A 20,645-nucleotide genomic window follows, 5' to 3' on the forward strand; every position below is an offset into this window, starting at 1 on the left:
TAACAGAAGCAAGATCAACTACATAGGGGAACTCTCATTCTCCGGTAAAACAGCGGAAGACTACGAGAAGAGGGTTAAAAAGGGGGTACAGAATTAAAGAAGGACTATAGAAGGAATTTTGGTGCGACAGCTGGCGGAAAACTTGGGGAAAGGAAAAAAAAAAAGCAAAAGAGAAGAAGCGGAGAGATAACGGGGAAGAGGTCTCAGGTTGGCTGTCGGTGCTCCGCGCGCCATGCAACATGAGTAACGACAGTAACGGAGTTGGGGCGCTTCAGCCCCTCTGGAACTTAAATGGTGAGTGAAAGGCTTCATTCATTTTCTAAAGTGTTGACTTTGACCACATATGAATGCAGGTAGAGTTAAACAAAAGACGGCCGGTTAACTATGACCCTGAATATAACGGTCACTTAATGTAACGGAATAAGCAAAGACCTATTAATTGATTTTTGCAAACAGTTACATAATGTGATCTGCGTGAAGATTCATTTGAGTCGTTGTAATTTATGCCATCCTAAAAAGTGAGTTGGAATTGGTATCTTGGTAACCTTTCACTGCATACATTTTATATATAATATAATATATATACATATCCCAACAGCGTAAGAGAATTTAAAAATAATAAAAACGCGTAATAGAAATGCTTGAGAGAAAATTAACAAATAAAAACATCATTAAGCAACCAGCAAAATTATTTAGATTTTATAAAGCAACCTTGTGAACCAAATAATGGTCAACATGCTCACATCCTATCTAAACTGACAGGTTGAAGGTGTGGGAAAGTGTTGTTTCATTTATTTTGAATTACAGTTAATTCATAATTAAGGGCTGCATTCATTTTCATTTTATCAGGTAAGTGATCATTTGATATTTGCATCATTTGTCAGCATTGTGTTGAAAATATAAAAGGGGTATGGGGTTTTGTTTTTCTCACTACATGAGATGGTAAATGGTGAGGGGTGTATGTTTTTTTAAACACAAACAATGAGAACAGCAGCTTCTCCTCAGAGCAGAGGAGGAAACAATAACATGAGGAAAAGGGGGTGTAGGAAGACTGGAGGTGGTGAAGAAGGTTTTCAGAAATCAAAAAGGCTGAATAAACTTGTCCTTTCCTCCTTCCACTCCACTCCATCCTTCTCTTTTATGCTTTTCATTTTTTCCTCCTTCGTTCATGTATTCACTGGGATGTTAAAGCAACAAGGCATGAAATGCCAGAGTAATATGAGAGACATCAGTGTCACCGTTTATTTAGCAGTTTGTATACAGTATGTGCATGTGTGTGCACTTATGCATGTTGTCAGTAGGCAGTGCATATTTCACATCCCCCTCGGAGCAGTTGATTGACATGTTGTGAGGATCCACAGCGTTGAGTGTGTGTTGTGAGAGACTCAACAGACTGGAAGGGTAAAATAGTGAGAGACAACTAGTAGGTGGGAGGAGGAGAGAAATATGGGAAATCTGGTTTTGTAAAGCATTTGAAGACTCTCAGTGACCAGAGGCCTTTGTTGTTGGTTTTCTACAGTTCATTTTGAGTCTGTATTTAATGCTGTTTTTTGTATTAAATGGCACTGGGTGACATGTCCCCTTATCTATGAAGATAGTGGTCACTATTTTGTTGAGAAATGGTTACAAAAAAACAGTAAAAAGATTGTAGCCATCAGGAGAGAGCTTCCTTGTAGGGCACACAGCGCTGTGCATGTGCAGCATCACAGTTTTGATTTGTTGACAATAGCAACAATATAACTTTGCCAGCCAAATCATTTACATTTGGTCACTTGGTATATATATGCCATAGTATTGGAATTGTACTTAATGAAACATCTTAAACGTTTGAAAATGTACATGTTGTGCCTGTTTATGCTGCCCCAAACTATTTTAACAAAATGCATGTACAACAGAATGATTGACAGCTCTGAGTTCTGGATAAAACATCAGGGGGTTGATGTAACATTCTCCCTTTTCTCCTTTTTTTCTGATTCCTCCCCCTGTCTCCTCCCCTCCCATCAGCAACTTGTCTATTCCCCTCGCCTCCCTCTCTTCAGCTCGTATGTCTCCTCTCATTCCTCTGCTATCTTAATTCTATCCTATTTACATTTTTGCACTTACATTATTGTGTTTGTGTATAAAGAATTCATGATGTGGGTGTGTATTACATGAATATACTGTTTTGTTTGACTGAGCAGCATTGTGTGGAGCATCCAGTTCGTGTATCTATCTACTGTATGAGGTTTTATTTATCATGATCTTACAATGTTCTATATAATTTCACCTCATCTAATATCAGCCATTTAGTATTTTTTTCACTGCACAGCTTCACTCACTATTGACGCAAAATATTTAACTGGCATTTATATTATTTGTATGGCATAGCATGTTGATTTTGATGAGCTCATTTTCCTTGTTACTTGAGTACTACTGTGGTCAGTTTTGTATTTTTGTTTTTATAATGTTGTCTTTTTTTCATTAGACATGGTACAATATGTTTTAATTAATTGTAGCTTATAGTAAATGTTTTACTGTGTCATCCCTGGTGGCCCCCCGCCCAGGGACCACTCAGAACTCTTATTTTGCAGCAAATTCCATTCAGCCTTTCCTGTTCAGGATTGAAGATGCATGTTTAAGTTAAAGGGGTTCATATCAAACAATGCATACATGTAACTGATCACAAAACGATTGCCAGGCAAACCAGCGGAGACTCCAGGAAGTCATTTTTTTCCTGGGCTATAAATAGTCTGACCCATAACCCCCTGTAAAACCACAAATTGTCATTTTTACACTTTTTGTATGGATTTAATGTCTTATTTTTAAAGGATGGTCTTCTCATCTAATTCTTGGCAAAACAAGAAGTAGTTCCCACATGTTAAAATATTCCCATAAGCACTTATAAAACACACCTTTAGTATAAAACAGTCACACAAGCTTGAACTGTTGCTGTAAAAAGGTTGTACTCAGCTTTGTCTGCTGTGATCACTTTACAATCATGTGGGAAGTCCACTGAGAGATTAGCTTTTAGGTGTATATGCAGAGGTTTTGGTTATTGGGTCCACCCTAACCTCCAGCCCCTTTGTACTGTAATCCTCTTGGCAATTCTGTCTAGCCAAACCTTTGTCCGTCTGCTTAGTGTTCATGCTCATCAGTATTAGTGTTAAGTTGGAAATCCTACAGTTTCTTTAAGATAAACACAATTAAATGCAGTCACTGGATCTGCATATCACACATTGCAATAGTGGCTTAAAACAGAGATAAACATCATAGAAATGCATATTTTGTCATGTTCCTGGCACTGCTCCCTATTAAACTTTGTGTCTGAATCTTCTCTCTGAGAGGTTGACATATTCACTCCCATCTGACTGAGTCTGCAGACAGCTGTCAGAATCCATAGGTCAGTGCTCTGGTCATCTCTGGCAGGTTGTTGTCCTGTACCTTTCACATCATTAAGTAGTGTTAACTGGCTTAGGGCTTCCCTGAATTTTTATTTTGTTTCTATCCATAAAGGTTCAGCTTCTACTGTAGTGTGAGGAAGGTCAGCTGCAAAATTCCCCCATTGTTCAGCATGCTGACAAGAAGCACTTGAAACACTGCTGTGCCGATGTGATGTAGATCACATCATCCATTTGCAGCCTGCTAAATTTTAATTTCTTGCAGAAGGCTCCGTATTTAACAAGTCTCTTGTCTCCATCCACATCATTTAATACAGTGATATGTGCTTACAAAAGCAATACTGCATATTGTACAGTACAATGGCACAAATTCATTTGATTTTGTGCTAACCGTCACATGAAATAGATGTGTAAACACATATAAATGTATAACATATGCTTACAACCACATTATATATTGTAAACAATTTGCTAAATGTGTGTATACTCTTAATTAGTGCTTAATGGGGGGAATTAAAGTAAAGTCTTACCACATTACTCATTTAACAATGGCATCAGAAAACATGACTTTTTGGTTGATAAGGTGCTTGTCAGTGACAATTCCCGCATCCATACATCTATGAATCACTCTGGTTGTGAAAGCATACTAGGACGTGGGGCTTACCTTTTTGTACATATGGATTGCGTGTTTAAAGTGTCTTCCAGATTATGAAACATTTAGGAGGCTTCTGGTGCTTCTTTGATGCCTCTGAAAGGATTTACAGTCAAGTTGTGACACTGCTGCTGGCTATTATAATTTTTATTTCAGTCACTACTCTATTCCTTTTACCTCTCTTATTCTTCTTGACGACTACTATTTGATGTATTCACCTGATGGATTCTGATCCTGTGCCTCCATGCTCCTCACTGGCTTTGACATACACCTTGTTTTCTGTTGCTTGTTTCCTTTTTCTTGGGTAGGTTTTTTATTCATGAAAACTACATATATGAATTAATTGACACCTTAATGAAGCCTTTACTGTGCCATCAGTAACCTTTTGCAACCTGTAGTTCTGCCATCATCTTCTACTCTGTTTCCACCCTGTAATGGCCTAGTTTTTGAGGATACTGTTGCACATCGTTTGTGTGTTGTGTGTGTGTGTGTGTGTGGTGTGTGTGTGTGTGTGTGTGTGTGTGTGTGTGTGTGTTTGTGTGTGTGTGTGTGTGTGTGTGTGTGTGTGTGTGTGTGTGTGTGTGTGTGTGTGTGTCTGAATGTGTATGTGTCAGCCCCAGATGTTGTTGCTGGCACTTGCCCTGTGAGCTGGCACCAAACATAGCAACAGAGGGATGTAAAGTCGTGAGGGAGAGGGTAGGATGCAGAGGGGGCGATAGAGGAATTAGGGGGGTAGTTGTTTGATGAGGAGCAAATGAGTTTATGCAATATAACAGTTCAAAGCTAGAGAGAGAAAACTGATTGTGCTTACATGGCTAAAATTGTATTAATTAATTTGAGCCATCATTAATTAAAAAAGACTATGGTGATCCTTTACAGGTCCCACATGTTTACCTGTTGTTTAGATAAACTCATTCCACAACACTGAATTGATCAACCCATCTGATGTGTTAAGTTTTTCTCAGTAACCTTGCAGTGATGAATTGTAATGGAAAAGAGAAGTAAAGGAAACAGTATTTCGACAGGGGAAGCACGACATAATTCTGATACAGATTAGTGCTATGGACATTTACATTGTGCAAATGTTTTCATTCAAAGTAATTGCTGGTCAAATTATCATTGGCATTATTATTTAGATTCATCATTTGTGATATCCTATATTACACCTGTAAATTATTATTATATTTAGATGTTGTGTATGCTTGGATTATAGTTATGTAAAGCATGTTGTTTTCACTCACTCACAACATTCAGGGTTTCTAATCTAGATGCTGGGGAACATAAGATGGTGCTTAAAAGTTTTCCACTGTATAACTCACAGAAATAAAGACAACAGACAACAGACTCGCTGTTTCTTCTGTATGAGTTTTTTGAGGCCACAGACATGTAATACCCAGCATCGTGCTGATGAAATGCAGATAAGGTCAGTTTCATTGGAAAATCATCTGTGCAAATCTCTTAAGTGACAAAGAGGAATTCAGTGCAAGAAATAATGCAACAAATCTAATTCTGTCCTATTAATAATTTGTACTGATGGAATTATTAGCACTGATGTTAATCACAAAGCCAACACATTAAAAGCATTAAGTGTATCCTGTCAGAATGACTCTGTAGGATGTAGGAACAAAACAGCACCATTGTGGAATGTTTTTTAACATTGTGTATCATGTCTGGTGAACAAGTGTAGGTCCAAAAGTCCGAAAGGCAAGTTTCAGCTGCTGAACTTGTATGAGATGTGGCTTAGCTTTGACGGGTAAAGAAGAAACTTGTATGTAGGCACTGGGTGTTTGAGCCTGGGAGGTATACTGCTAGGAGAATGACTCAGTGATAACTGCAGAAATCATGTAGCCTCTGTGTTGACCAGATTACAGTGCAGCAGTTCTGATTAGCATAGTTTAGATGCTCATGACATGCAGATTGTGGAGGTTAAGACAACATTTAGTTTTTTGTCATCAATAGGAGCAAAAGGGTGCAAAGCATACGAGCAAAAAAAACAAGAATAAGTAAAACCTTTCCATAACATTCTCAACACAATAGATATATGGATAGTCAGTGTTGGGAAACTTTCTACATCAACTAGTTCAAAGTTCAGTTCACAAATTTTAAAATGAACTAGTTCAGTTCATAGTTCATAATTAAACATTTTGAACTAAGTTCACAGTTCCAAAAATGAACTAGTTCATAGTTCTTTTTTTTTCAATATGTTGCTGCGAGGTATTATTTTTTTAAATTATTGCCACGGCCCATATAGAACCACAGACAGCAATTATTTGATCAGTTTTAACACTGAAACTATGCGTCAGATTTCAAAATAGTTTTAAGTAATCATACGAAGATGCCATATTAATGGTGGAGGCAGAATTTGCAGCATTTGTTTTTGCCTCCATGCTTTGCATTTTGATGACAAATGCGGCGGTGCGACTCTGTGGTGGCTGGTGTTGCCAGATTGGGTTTTTTCCCGCTATATATTAAGGCCTGTTTACGTTGTGTCTTAGCTGGGTTTTCGCCTGGAAGGCTCTATGGAAATCTGGCACTCTCTTGAATGTAGTCAAACTGTGAGAGAGCGCCGTTCACAAACGCCAGAATGAATGCGTTCACAATAACATTCATCAGGCAAAAATACAGTACGTTCAGTTCACGTTCGCCCAAAATATGAACGAGTTCATGAGTGATCGTTCATTGAACGCGTTCAGGCACAACATTGTGGAGTTGGGTGCAGGTTCAAATGAAGTATGGCTAGTTGGGTAATAGGTGAACATCTACAATCTCTGTCCTCTCTTGGTGTACTAGTGATGGTGGATGAAGGCAGGATGCATAGAAGAATAGCGGATGGAGTTGTTACATTGAGCTTTGGAAACAAAGTGAGTTGTCCTTTGTAGGAGTAGGAACCTTTTTCTTCTTGAAATTATGTTCATTAACTACTAAATTGCAATTACATTTCCAGCAAATTGTAATGCTGGCTCAATGTAATGAGAAAATGTTTAACATATTTGGTGAGTTGCAAAAATGTTGATACTGAATGTATTAGCAAAATGTTCAGTGATAGTGCAGTTCTTTTTTTCTCAAAAATATCTCATCCAGTTCTGATATGGTTTTGACTCTGGTGAGTTCATCCTTTTTGAATCATCATGACTCTGACAGCAGCTGAGGACATGCTTTCATAGAGTCGGTCCAATACACAGTCTTTCTGATGGGTAAGGTTACCTTATTAGTTTTGCAAGCTGGGCAGCAGTGAATGCAGAAGAGAGCTCCAGCCGAGGAATAGAAGACAAAGATGGCACAACATCGCCTCCCAAAAGGGAGGACTTGCAACTCATATATCTCTGAGGTGGCAGTTCGGTCCTTTCCACACCAAAGGAACCTGAAGAGAGACCTATCGTCATGGAGGAGACCAATCTTATTGAACATTGCTTTTATGCCAACATGGGTGTAGGTATGTTCCCTAAGAAGTCCTCCCAGGAGGGATTGTTCTAAAATGGGTCCAGGCAGCAGGTATGCATTTAGTTCTCACACCCTTGGTCTGGAAAGAGCAACTGAAGACAATGTAATGTTTTCCAGATGTTATTTGTCATGGGGTGGGGAATCTACCATGAATGACTGTCCACTTCTGTCTCTGTCTTGAGCATCACCAAATATCCAGCATTGACCAATTTCTGTATTTCTGCATTGATTTGGCTGCCTTGTATTGCTGTCTGGATAGGCACTGCTTGGTACTCCATAACAAGGGGCATAAAAGTACAACAAGCAAACCACGCAAACAGTTTTTACCCGCAGTAGGTGAAGGGCTGCCTGATCCTGTCTGGATCTAATCATGAGCTTCTCATTGAAGCATGACATTATATCCATCTGCCATAGTTTCAATTTCTTGGTGCAGCTTGACATTGAGTGGATCTGTCAATTTGAGGAGGCAATGCTGATTTGGGCCAAGTTGTTTGTCTAGTCTTGAAGGTCCCTGCAGAGTCCATCTAAGCCTTGTCTTAATGACTGCTGGTCCTCCAAGTAGTCTCAAGTTCAATCAGTGTGATATCCTCTTGAAAAGCATTCTCTTCTCTTCTTCTCAGTCATTTTAGCCAACTATTGACCTATATCCAAACTTCCCTTTCTCTTGTTGTGTTTCTTCATACCGTATAAACCGGTGTATAAGATAAGACCCTGTATCATCTGCCGGAGGGCAGAAGTTTGAAGAGGCCTTGGCCGGGGTGAGATGGGTCAGACAGGATCTTCCTTGCCGTGTTAAGCCCCTGAGAGTCTGCAATGTCCTCCAGGGAGGGCAGGGGGCAGCCGATGATTTTTTGTGCCGACTTAAAGACCCCTTGCAGGGCTTTTCTGACTTTGGCTGTGCAGCCGGCATACCACTCCGTGATGCAGTACGCCAGCACGCTTTCTATCGTGGAGCGATAAAAGGTCTGCACCAGATGCCTCCAGGTGGCATTTTTTCAGTAGTGCAGTCTCTGCTGAGCCTTGCCCACCACTGCTGAAGTGTGTAGCATGTTGGGTCATCAGCCATATGCACACCGAGAAACCTGAATGAGCAGACTCTCTCCACACAGACACTGTCTATCTGTAGTGGGGCGGGGTCTACACTCTTCCTCCTCCATTCCATCACCATCTCCTTGGTTTTGCTGGTTTTCAGCAAAACGGTTGATCGTTGAACACCAGGCTACGAGCCTCTGGACCTCTTCCCTGTACACTTTCTCGTCGCCGTTGGAGATGAGACCCACCACTGTAGTGTCGTCTGCGAACTTGACGATGATGTTTGAGTGATGGGAGGGGACACAGTCATGTGTGTATTAAACAAAAAAGGAAGAGCCTGTGCTGAGTGTTTGGGTGGAGGATGTGTGCGACCCAACCCTCACTGTCTGTGGGCGGTCCGTCAGGAAGCTGTTAATCCAGTCGCAGGTGAGGGGTGGTCAGGTCAGTCAGCTTCTTGACGAGAATGTTCGGCAGGATGGTGTTGAACACTGAACTAAAATCCACTAAAAGCATCCTGACAGTTCCCCAACAAAACTGATGCTGGTCAAAGTTCTAAGGGAGGCAGGACTTGAGGTTGTGTAGGATTAGCCTCTCGAAGCACTTCATGACCACAGAGGTCAGTGCCACCAGTCTGTAGTCATTAAGACTGCTTATGGTGTTTTTTTGGGGGACAGGAACGATGGTGGCTGCTTTCAGGCAGGGTGGGAAAAGTGAAAAACTAAAATACAGATAGAGGTTGGATCTGCATAGGATTATAGGTCTGTAAAAGGCCGTCCACACTAAGAATGATAACTATAACTGTAAAGATAACAATGTGAGTGTCCACACTATGAACTATAACGTCCTATAAACAGCAGTGTCAACCTTGCTCTATGCGCTCCAGCTGTTTCAGCAGCTAATGAAAATAGACCAGTATTGATGACCTGTATGTTGTACAGAAAAAGTTCAAAACAAAACCAGGCGGGTTCACCGGCGGGTGCTGATTCAGTGTGTTGATCAGAAGTATTTCAAACAGTAGTTGCTGTGATGTTTCAGTATTTACAGACCAAACTGACCTGACTGACAGCAGCAGATGTTGAAGCGCGATATGTAAAAGTGAACAGCTGAGCAGCTTTTATTGAGCTGTGGCAGAGACACACAGTATGAGCACAGATCTGAAGCCTAAAAGATTCACTAGATTTGTTGTTTTTCCACTGGATGGAACAGAGGATGATGCTTTGTTTGACTCAGGGACTGACACAAAGTCCGGGGACAGTGGGCTAAGCATACAGATACACACTGTATTAAGTATGTGAAGTTACTGTGTTCTTTTAAAAGGTTTAATTGAAATTTAGCCTAATTGAAATTAACCCTGTCTGAATATACTAGTCCAGTTCAGTTAAGCAAACCATTACCCGACCATTAACCATTAACCTGACACACTGATTCAGGTGTAATATGTGTGTTTTGATTTGGTTTCAAATAAAAGTAAATTCAAACATTTTTGTTAATATATGTGTTTATAAATGAACAGCTACTGGTGCATTAAAATAAACCAGTCTTTAATTTTAAAAAAGCGTTTTTCCCAGCATGAGACCCCTCAAAATAAACTGCGCCTAATACACCAGTGTGACTTATACACCGGTTTTTATGGTTACCCTAGTTGGTAACACTTTACTTGAAGGTATCGTCATGAGAGTGACATGACACTGTCATAACTGTTACGTGACACAGTCATGAATGTGTCATAAACATTATGTCATTAAGTGTCATTCGTTTTTGTAATGACAAGTTGACATTGTTTGGGTTGTCTTGATTATGACAACTTGACATTAATCAAAGTGACATGACCAGAAGTTGTCTTTGTAATGACAACTTGACATTCAATTTGTTTGGGATGTCTTTATTATGACAACTTGATTCTTAACGTTCGAAACGTTTATGACATTTGTAGCCCTGTGGCTCTTATTTCATTTATTTACAGAGATTAAAATGTTTTAAGTTGATAATAAATAACAGTTCATTAGGCATAAATATGTTGGATTATAACATGTAAAACATCATTCTATGTACAGTTAAAAAGTCAGAGATACAAGTGTGTTGTTAGTTTAAAAGCAATTCATAGTTGGTTGTTGGCACAGTGAGCAGGAAAGTGTTTATTTTTGGGGCAGTGGAGCATCTTCTCCTTCTCTCATCTTTGTACGCTCAGTCTTTAGCCAATCCTGTCCTCACCTTGATCAGGTAGGAGGTGTTTAGCGTCAACTACGGCGCATCAAAGATAGTTACGGCAGAGCCATTTTATCGGCGTCAAGCGTAAGAGCTAAGCTGTAAGCTGTATATTAAAAAATAAAGTAAAACACTCTAAGCTCCCAAGACTGACGAAGAGTCGTCGCGTTGTGGAAGTGTGTGTACTCTGAGAAGCTGTCAGAGGTAAATACATGTGTTTTATGTACTCACTTTTATGTGAAATGTGTAAATACGAGCTAAAATGCTAATCGCTGCTAGCCGTTAGCTCAACATGCTCATAGCCTTACACTGCTACTTTTGCATTGCGACTAGCAATTGCTAATTTGTGTAGTTTGTATACTTTGGGGTTTCGCCATGAGTTAGCCTGTAGTTTTGATATTAAAAGGAGTTATTTGATTCAGGACTGGACATTTGCCATAAGGGAGAGAGTGAGGACCGGGAAAGCCCTGGACCGTGAGAGAGACTGTAGCTGCTGTACTTGAGCGTGTGGTTTCTGCATCGTGTTGCCGCTAGCTTCACCCTGGCCGCTGAAACCTCGTGCCCTCTGCCCTTTTCCCCCATCCTCCACTCTGACTGTTGGATCTGTAAGTACTTGTGCACGTGCCTTTTAGTTGTCCTGGTTAAACCCAGTGAAGCGGCCTTTCGTTTTTGGCCTCACCGCTCACGAGCATCGACAGGGCCTGCAACGTGTTAACTTAATTTGCATTTATTTTATAAGCCCGGTGTGAATGTGTGTGTGAGTGTGGGCTGTGGACATTTTAGCTTATGGTCATTTTCACCTTCTTGTGGGTTATAACTGATTGATTGAAGGTCACAACTGTGAGATCAGCATATTGTTTTTGAACATTATTACCAATACACATCTAAAGGTCAACAGTGAATCAGTTAATTGTGTAATAAATAATTGTTATTGTTGAAACTACATCTGTGTTTTAATTATAAGGTTTATACTTTGTGGTCATTTAAAATACAGGTTTGTTGTTTACTTTAAAGGGAAGTACCTAAATTTGTGTTACTTTTTACATATTATTGGAGGCACCGCCAAATTATTTCATATTCATATTTAGTTCTTTACAAGCATACTGCGCCAAAACCAGACGAACTCAGGCCCCGTTCCAGTGTACTACAACACCCCAACAATTGTCAAATAATACTCATTAGCTACCTGGGGCTGGGGTTACACATTGACATAATGTTTATGACACGTTCATGACAGTGTCATGTCACTCTTATGAAAATACCTTCAAGTAAAGTGTTACCCAATAGGGTATTTGAGGCTTTTCAGTCAGGATTTAGAGCACATCATGTCACAGAGACAGTATAAGTGAATTATCTTCTAATTGCATTGTCTTGTTAGATCTTAGTGCTGCTTTTGACCATCAGATCTTATTACACAGACTGCAACATTTAATTGTTATTAAAGGAAGTACATTATGCCAGTTTAAGTCCCATTTATCAGATTGATTTCTGTTTATACACATTCACAATGAATCATCCATGCATGCAAAACTTAGAAATGGAGTTCCACAAAATATATATGCTTCATATAGGTAATATTATAAGGAAACACTTAATACATTTTCGTTGTTAGTCAGATGATACCCAATTATATTTTATTATATTATTTACTTTGGCCTCTAGCACCACTGTAAGGAATCTGGGAGATATCTGATCAGGATATGTCTTTCAACTCATACATAAAACGAATTTCAAGGACGGCCTTTTTTCATTTACATAATATTGCAAAAGTCAGGCATATTCTTGTTTCTAAGAGATGCAGAAAAACTAGTCCACACATTTGTTACTTCCAGGCTGGATTATTGTAATCCATTATTATCAGGCTGTCCTAACAAGTCTCTAAAGACTCTCCAGCTGGTCCAGAATGCAGCTGCGTGGGTACTGACAAAAACTAAGACAAGATATCATATTTCTCCCATTTTAGCTTTGCTACATTGGCTTCCTGTAAAATCCAGAATACAATTTAAAATCCTTCTGCTCACCTACAAAGCCTTAAACATCATATCTAAAAGTGCTCATAGTACCCTAATACCCCATTGGGACCCCACAAAATTCAGACTTACTGTACTTGTGATTCTGAAATGGGTGGCAGAGGCTTCAGCTAGATAACAGCCCATACCAGAACCTCTCCTCTGCCTTGCTGGCACCTGACTTGCAGAGATGCCTCGTGTCCATTATTGATCTAGCCCATCTGTCTGGGCTATGAAGAGTCACCTCTGTTCACCTGTCCATAAAACCTAAAGTCTTTCTGCACCCAATCTCAATGTTTCGAGTTTCGAATTTTATTCAGTGGTGGTCATGTTTCAGCCTTTTTTACATTGGCCATGTCTCTGATCACGTGATACCTTGTTCTTCTGGACACTCCAGGTAGGTTGCAGTTCTGAAATATGGTGGCACTGGTGGATAATGGGTCTTTTGCAGTTCATTTGTACCTTTTCTTCTCCATGTATTTTGTGCAACCCTGTTGATTTTGTGCAACCCTGTTGAACAAAATCTTTGATTGTCTGGTGGTCATGCCTCAATATCTTAGCTATTTAAAACGTGTTGCATCTGTCTAAGAGGAATTTTACACTTTTTTTTGGCATTTACAATTTAGTTAATGAAGCTGTCTTGCACACTTTTATTTAAGGTGTTAATCACTTTAAGCCAGACCCTCCCTCATTACACAAATACATCACCTGAAAATGTTTAAATCCAATAAGCGTTAACGTTTTATTGCAGTATGGTTTCGAGTTAGAAAATGTGCATAGAAATAATGATAAGGTCAGGTCAGAATACTCACTTGCATCATAATTGTGCAAAATTACCAATACTATTACTACACTGCACAACAATATTGAATAAATAAAGGAGAGGCTATTGGAAATTATATGCAACTCATGTTATCCTTGATGTCTGCTTAACTACTTGGTTTAATAGCACAGACATTGATGTTTGAAAGACATTACCCCAACATCTTGCCGCAGTGGTGTTATGGCCTATTGTGCTTATTGGTTCCCTTTTCTTTTTCAGGCCTTTGCAACAGGAAACAAAACAGACTTGGATGTTGTTTTCAATTATGACAGAAATATGTGTGTCATGTGAGTTGGACAATGGACATCTAAAAAATTCAAGAATCACCCTTTAGATTTGCTGGTGACTTGAAGTTGTGGTCACTCACGTCCTAAAAGTCAACTACTTCACTTGTGAAAACAAAAGGGATTTTAACAGTGAAGGTGTCAAATAGAATAGGTAATGTTGCTAGTATTCATACACATACACACACACGTCCTCTTGCAAGTGCAAGCACAACCATACCCACACAAAGCAATACTGGCCCTGCACCATGAAGTATGGATTGGCAACGCTATAATATGCTTGGGGCTGTAAAACAAACTCTATCTCCCTCCCTCCCTTCCTCTGTGGCTCTCTCTCTCTCTAACACACACACACACACACACACACCAACGACAACAACAAACACACAACACTTTTAAATTCAAAGTGGAACAAGAACAAACAAGTGGTGAAAAACAGGGCAAAAGAGAGATGCAGTGATGAGATGAAAAAAGGAAGACGAGTGTCAGAGAGAGACAGAAAGAGAGAAAGAGCATATTCTTGACTCACTCACTTGTTAGACTTCTCTGACCTAAGTCTAACTTAATACAATTGATCATGTTTTAATTACTGTTGAAAAATTATATTCTTAAAACAGGCATCCAGGTGGACAAGTTATGTAAGAGTTATTATTTAAATATCCCCATGTGAAAACGTCATCTGCACTTGACCACCCTGACTTTTTAGAAGCAGTGGACATCCACAGGGACGTTCCTTTCGACCAACTCCAGGTCTAAGGGCCGTGACTTGATCAGTGGCAATGGATGGAGTCTTCTTAACGCTTGTATTTGGGTTGCCACTTATCTATCTAGCCATCCACCCAACTTGCCACCTCAAAACATGGACATTTTTACCTTACATAGACGTATTAGATGGTGTCAGTCATTCAAACATGGTGTAGCCATGAAATATACTTACAATTGAAAGACATTAGTTTCAAAGTCGTGCTGAGTGTCATGAAAGAATTGTAAAATTTGTGTCCATGTACATAAATGTACAGATTAGACTTCACAAGCATTTTACAAATTGGGTTGCAGGAAAACGTGCAAACCCGACAGGAAGGCCCCAGTCAGCTCTAGTGGGTCCAAACACTTAGACTGTAGCAAATGTAGCAATTTTATATGTCAGTGTCAAGTAATACCAATGCCAAGCAATGCAGCGCCAGAATATCGCCAATATCGATACCAATACTTCTGATTATTAAAAAGCATCTTATGTACTTTCATGTATTTTGGAGCAGTGTCATGATTTATGAGGTGAATGCATTATCATGGGCTAAATCCTAAAACATTTTCGTTACAATTAAATGATTGGCCCGTGTTTGATTTCTAAAGATTGTGGTTTCTTTTTTATTTATTTATTCCATTAAAATAATTTATTTAGTTAACATGTTTCAATTGGCTGAATATATTATTTGAATGTCTAAATATAGTCTATTATGATGAGCAATTACAGATTTTGTTTTGTTTTTGTTTTTTACTTTCTTTTTCATTTTTAATTTTCATTTTGAAACAACAAAACAAATACTCATCAAGAGGTCAACATATGATCACAGCTTTCTGCTGTCACAAAAAGATAACATATAATACAAGACCATGCACACATTCAAAAACAAAACACAAAACAAGCAATAAACAAATTAATAAATAAAAAAAAACACAAATTGTGTGTGTGTGGGGGGGGGGGGGGGGGGGGGATTCATTCAGTGAATGCTAATTACAATGCAATTACAGTTTTAAAATGTAACAATAACCAATGCTTAACATTCCATTTGACTTAAGTATTAATTTCCCAACTATACACTATATAGTTGGATATTCTTTGCCTCTCTGAAAAGGCTTTGCCAGTGAAGTCTGTCCCTTGCCTTCTTACCTCTTGCAGTTCTTTTTCTCATGGTTTTTCATGTATTTAAATAAATTGCTTGTGTTGCCACAGTAATGAACAGCCTTTGTAGTTTGCAACATTTTCATTGTTAGCTGGAACAAACTACACAATACTCCTCTTTGGTTCAGTCATCACTTCATTCATGTGTTGGATTGGTGCCTGTAGTTAGGGTGTGTACCGTGATACGCTGCACGCTGCATATGTTTGTTGTTTGAGTGCACACACAGTGGAGAGAATGCATGCACTACGATGTATTCATTGTTCGTGATAATAGAATGTTGCACTGACAGTTCTACTCTTTGATGAAATGGGTGTAATGTAGAATAAAGAAACTGAAACTTGCATTGATCCTATTAAGGCCAGAATCTTCATAAAAAAAACGTAGTATCAGTAGTATTGATATTTTGGGATTCATCCACCCACCCCTAGTGGTTACAGAAGGCAGGTAATGGATAAAAATTGGAGTGTTGCCTCTGTATATTTGTTTTACTTTTCAGGTTGTCGAGTGTTAGGTGTTGCACAACCTTTCAGAACACAAGAGTACAGGACACACTTAGATAAGAGAAGATAAGATAAGATATTCCTTTATTAGTCCCACAATGGGGAAATGTGCAGTGTTACAGCAGCAAGTGGACAGTCAAAATAGAAGAGTATCAATAAGAAAGAATAAAGAAGGTTACATGAAGCTGATCAATTATGAAAATTATGTATTTTACTTTACTTACTGTAGACAATAGAAGTGTTTAAATCAATATGCACCTGACGAAGACCTTTCGGGGTCGAACTCTGCCATGTTCCGTCAGGGTTTTTCTTTATTTTTACTATTTTCTACATTGTAGGACAATATAAAAAAGACAGCAAAACTGTGAAATAACACATTAGGAATTATGTAGTAATTTAAAAAGTGCTAAATAAATAAAATTATGTTTCATATTTTAGATTTCTAAAAGTAACCACTTTTTACTTTAATAACAGCTTTGAACACTGTTGACAATATCTTAACCAGCTTGATTAGGTTGTTGCCTGAAATGGTTTTTGTTAACAAGATTGCTCTGTCACAAGTTAATTTTTGGAATTTTTCAATGTATTCAAGACCATCTGTTGCGTTGTGCTAAGGTTGTGTTGGTATACAGCAAATAGCCACATTCTATTACCGTAGCAATCAATATTATGGCAAGAACTGCTTAATGTAGTAAAAAAAAAAAAAACGACTATCGTCTATCATTAAGACATAATGGTCAGTCATTTTGGAAATTTTTAATAACTTTGAAAAAACCATCAGACACTGTGATGAAACTGGTTGTCATGGAAAGAACGACCAAGAGTTACCTTTGCTGCAGAGGATGCATTACCTGTCACTAGAGCCCACATCAGTGCTTTCCAGAGTTCCAGTAGTAGACACATCTCGACATCAACTGTTTGAAGAAGACAGTGTGAATCAGGCCTTCATGGTCAAATTGCTGCAAAGAAACCACTGCTGAAGGACATCAATAAGAAGAAGAGAATTGCTTCAGTCAGGAAACACAAGGAATGGTCAACAGACCGGTGGAAATCTGTAACTTAGTCTGATGAGTCCAAATGTGAGATGTTTTATTCCAACCGCTGTGTCTTTGTGAGATGCAAATAAGGTGAAGGGATGGTATCTGCGTGGTCCCCACTATGAAGCATGGAAGAGGAGGTGTGATGGTGGAGGTGACTTGGTGGTGAAACAGTAAGAGATTTATTCAGAATTCAAGGCACACTTAACCAGCATTGCTACTACAGTATTCTGCAGTGATACGCCATCCTATCTGGTTTGTATTGAGTGGGACCATCGTTTGTTTTTTCAACAGGACAATGGTTGGAAACACACCTCTAGGCTCTCTAAGAGCTATTTGACCAAGAGGAAGAGTGATGGAGTGCTGGATCAGATAGCCTGGACCACTCAGTCACCCAACCTAAACCTATCTGGGATGGTTTGGGATGAGTTAGACTGCAGAGTAAAGGAAAAGCAGCCAACAAGTGCACAGTTTATGTGAGAACTTCCTCATAAAGCTGGTTAAGATATAGCCTATAGTGTGCAAAGCTGGCAAACAGTGGCTATATTGAAGATATATATTTTGATTTAACACTTTTGTTCACTAAATTATTTCATATTTGTGATTTCATAGTTTTGATGATTGAGGAATTAAAGTCACTCCACCACAGATTATCTGTTGGATACTAATATCTATATATAACTATATATAAGCACATTATATATTCTGTCATATCTTGAAGATTAAAACCAGAAAGTCATAACAGGGGCTATTGCTGGGGAATAGTGTCACTACAACCAGCAGCGTTAAATGTTTCACTACATTTCTCAGTGGTGTGGTGGTAACATCACTGTTTTCTGAATCAAATAGCCTTTCAGAAGCGAAGCTCCTTCATTGAACAAGTAGTACGGTTGTAAGCTACTTTTTCATAAGCATTTCTAAAGCTCAATTGCAGTGGAGATTTTTGCTGCAGTCTGAAATAAAACTAAGGATCAGTACTGGTGCCACCACCATGCATGAATGAATTGTGTATGTGTAGTTGACACAAGGTCTTCTGTGTAATAATGACATCACGCACCAATCTTATGACTGATGCCTAGGATGTCTTTGGCACAGGGGAATACTTTATTGTGCCACTGGTGGAAATTAATTTTGCAGGAATGACAGTACACACAGACAGTACAACAATAAAATCAATAAAATATGGATTTTCAATAGGATATAACATACATAACAATACAGTCAGATCTGTAAAAATATATATATATTGATTTTGTATAGATGTTTTCTTAATGGAAAGAACCTGTAACGTTGAGGACAGAGAGATATCAATCACGAAGGAGTAGCCATGGCCATACTTTCATTGAATATATATGATTTAATGGAAATAACAGAACACTTATGTATTTAGGTGTTTACTGTGCACTAATTAAAGAATACATATTTAGGTGATTCCCGAATAAGCTAAGATAACCATCACCAACCAAGCTGTCCATCACAATTCAGTGCAGCCTCCAAACATAGCTACTCGCTTGCTATAATTTTTTCACTGTCTGGCAGAAAAGGCAAAAAACTAACTAAAATAAACCAATGGAGGGGAAGGTTTAGACTACTCTGAAATATTTCCTTTTGTGGTTTTTAACCGTGATCATCAAATGTTCATTAATCACCATTAATGAACATTTGATGATCATTAATCACCATAATGATTAGATATTCTAATTCAATGATCGATTCCCTCAGTGGGTGTTTCACCTAGGACACCAAAATGTCCGGAAATTACCCTGCCTGCCAGGTCTGGACATTTTTCGGAGTTGCCCTTTCACACATGTAGCACACAGCAGGAGACTGTCCCTTTCAGTCATATTCTCACCTACTTGAAATACCTAACCGACGTCAGGTGTGGCAGGGATTAAAACACCTCACCAACTGTAACACCTCTGTGACTGTCAGTGTTGATGTCTCGCTGGCAAAAGAGTAAACCACTTCTTTGCCCGCTTAGAGACAACAAGATCCCACACAGTCCCACTCCAGGAACATCAAGTGAGCTGTGTGTTCAGGTCTGTGAATACAAGGAAAGCCGCTGGGCCTGATGGAGTACCTGGCAGAGTACTTACAGATTGTGCCAATGAGCTCTCAGCAGTCTTCACTAAGATCTTTAATCTCTCCCTGACACATGCCACCTCAGAACAGGCTCCCCACAATGCTGTGTGCTGAGCCCACTCCTGTATGCCATCTATACTAGGTGAAGTGGTTAGCAGAGACTGCATGGTGAGGGTTCCCACTTTCAAATTCCTGGGGACCCACTTCTCAGAGGATATCCCCCGGTCAGCAAACACAACAGCGGTGGTGAGGAAGACCCAGCAGGGACTCCACTTCCTGAGAGTGCTCAGAAGAAACCGACTGGAGGAGATGCTGCCGGTACGCCAGCACGCTACCATCAAGAGCGTGCTGGCGTACTCCATCACTGTGTGTTACGCTAGCTGCACAGCAGCTGACAAAGAGAAAGCAGCAGAGGGTAATAAAATCAGCTGAAAAGATAATTGGCTACCCTCTGCCTTTCCTGGATGACATTGCCAGCTCTCGATGTCTCTCAAGAACAAAGATGATCTGTGACCACCTCCATCCTGGATACCACCCGCTCAGTCTGATGCCCTCTGGAAGGAGGTACAAAAGTATGTTAAAAAGTAAGTAAGTAAAAAAGCCAAGCCAACAGACTAAAAAACAGCTTCTTTCCATGGCTATCAGGATACTCAAAACCCACATGTGCCATTAACATGTCTTCTGCTCTCTGTGCAATATCATGTGCCGATATCTGCAGTATATTTACTGCCTTACCCGTCTTACTTTATTTATTATTTATTACCTGCACCTATTCTGTGATATAGTGTTATATTTTATTCTTATTTTTTAATGTGTTTTTATCTGTAATTCACTGTCAGTTGCAGCACTCCCAGTTTCGTTGTATAGGCGACTGGACAATGAAAATGAATCTTATCTTATCTAATAGAAAAATATTTTACAAGAAATCACTGGAAGTCCTCTCTCGAATCAGCTGGCCTGCTGCATTTATCCAGCACCAGTCATGTGTAAAGCTAGCTCAGCAGATGATTGACAGAGATTTTGTCAAACATCAGGTTTTGTTGCACTCACGGCAACGAGCAGTTGTAGCCCACTTGCTTGCTAAGAATTCTCCAGAGTATTTACTGCTGTATTCACACATGGGCTCCATTAGATTGTGTGCATGTGTGAAATGTGCTTTTCACACCAGATGATAAGACTGGTGCAAATGGTCACATCTATTTAATTTAATTTTTAGGAGTAAACACTAACAGATGATGTAGGCACATGTGATGGTAAAGGTAAATAATAATAAATAATATTCATATTAAATCCCTGTTT

The 20,645-nt window shown here is 39.2% G+C and overlaps 1 protein-coding gene across 1 annotated transcript in view; it reads left to right on the forward strand.

Annotated features, from left to right (window-relative positions):
* Nucleotides 1-239: 239 nt before the first annotated feature.
* chrm4a (cholinergic receptor, muscarinic 4a) overlaps nucleotides 240-20,645 on the forward strand; it is a 46,333-nt gene continuing 25,927 nt past the window's right edge. The window contains exon 1 of the mRNA XM_062414613.1: nucleotides 240-294. Within this exon, the coding sequence (XP_062270597.1) occupies nucleotides 240-294 (55 nt within the window). The remainder of the gene's footprint in view (nucleotides 295-20,645) is intronic.

This window comes from Scomber scombrus, chromosome 24, assembly GCF_963691925.1.
Source record: "Scomber scombrus chromosome 24, fScoSco1.1, whole genome shotgun sequence".
Lineage (NCBI taxonomy): Eukaryota > Metazoa > Chordata > Actinopteri > Scombriformes > Scombridae > Scomber > Scomber scombrus.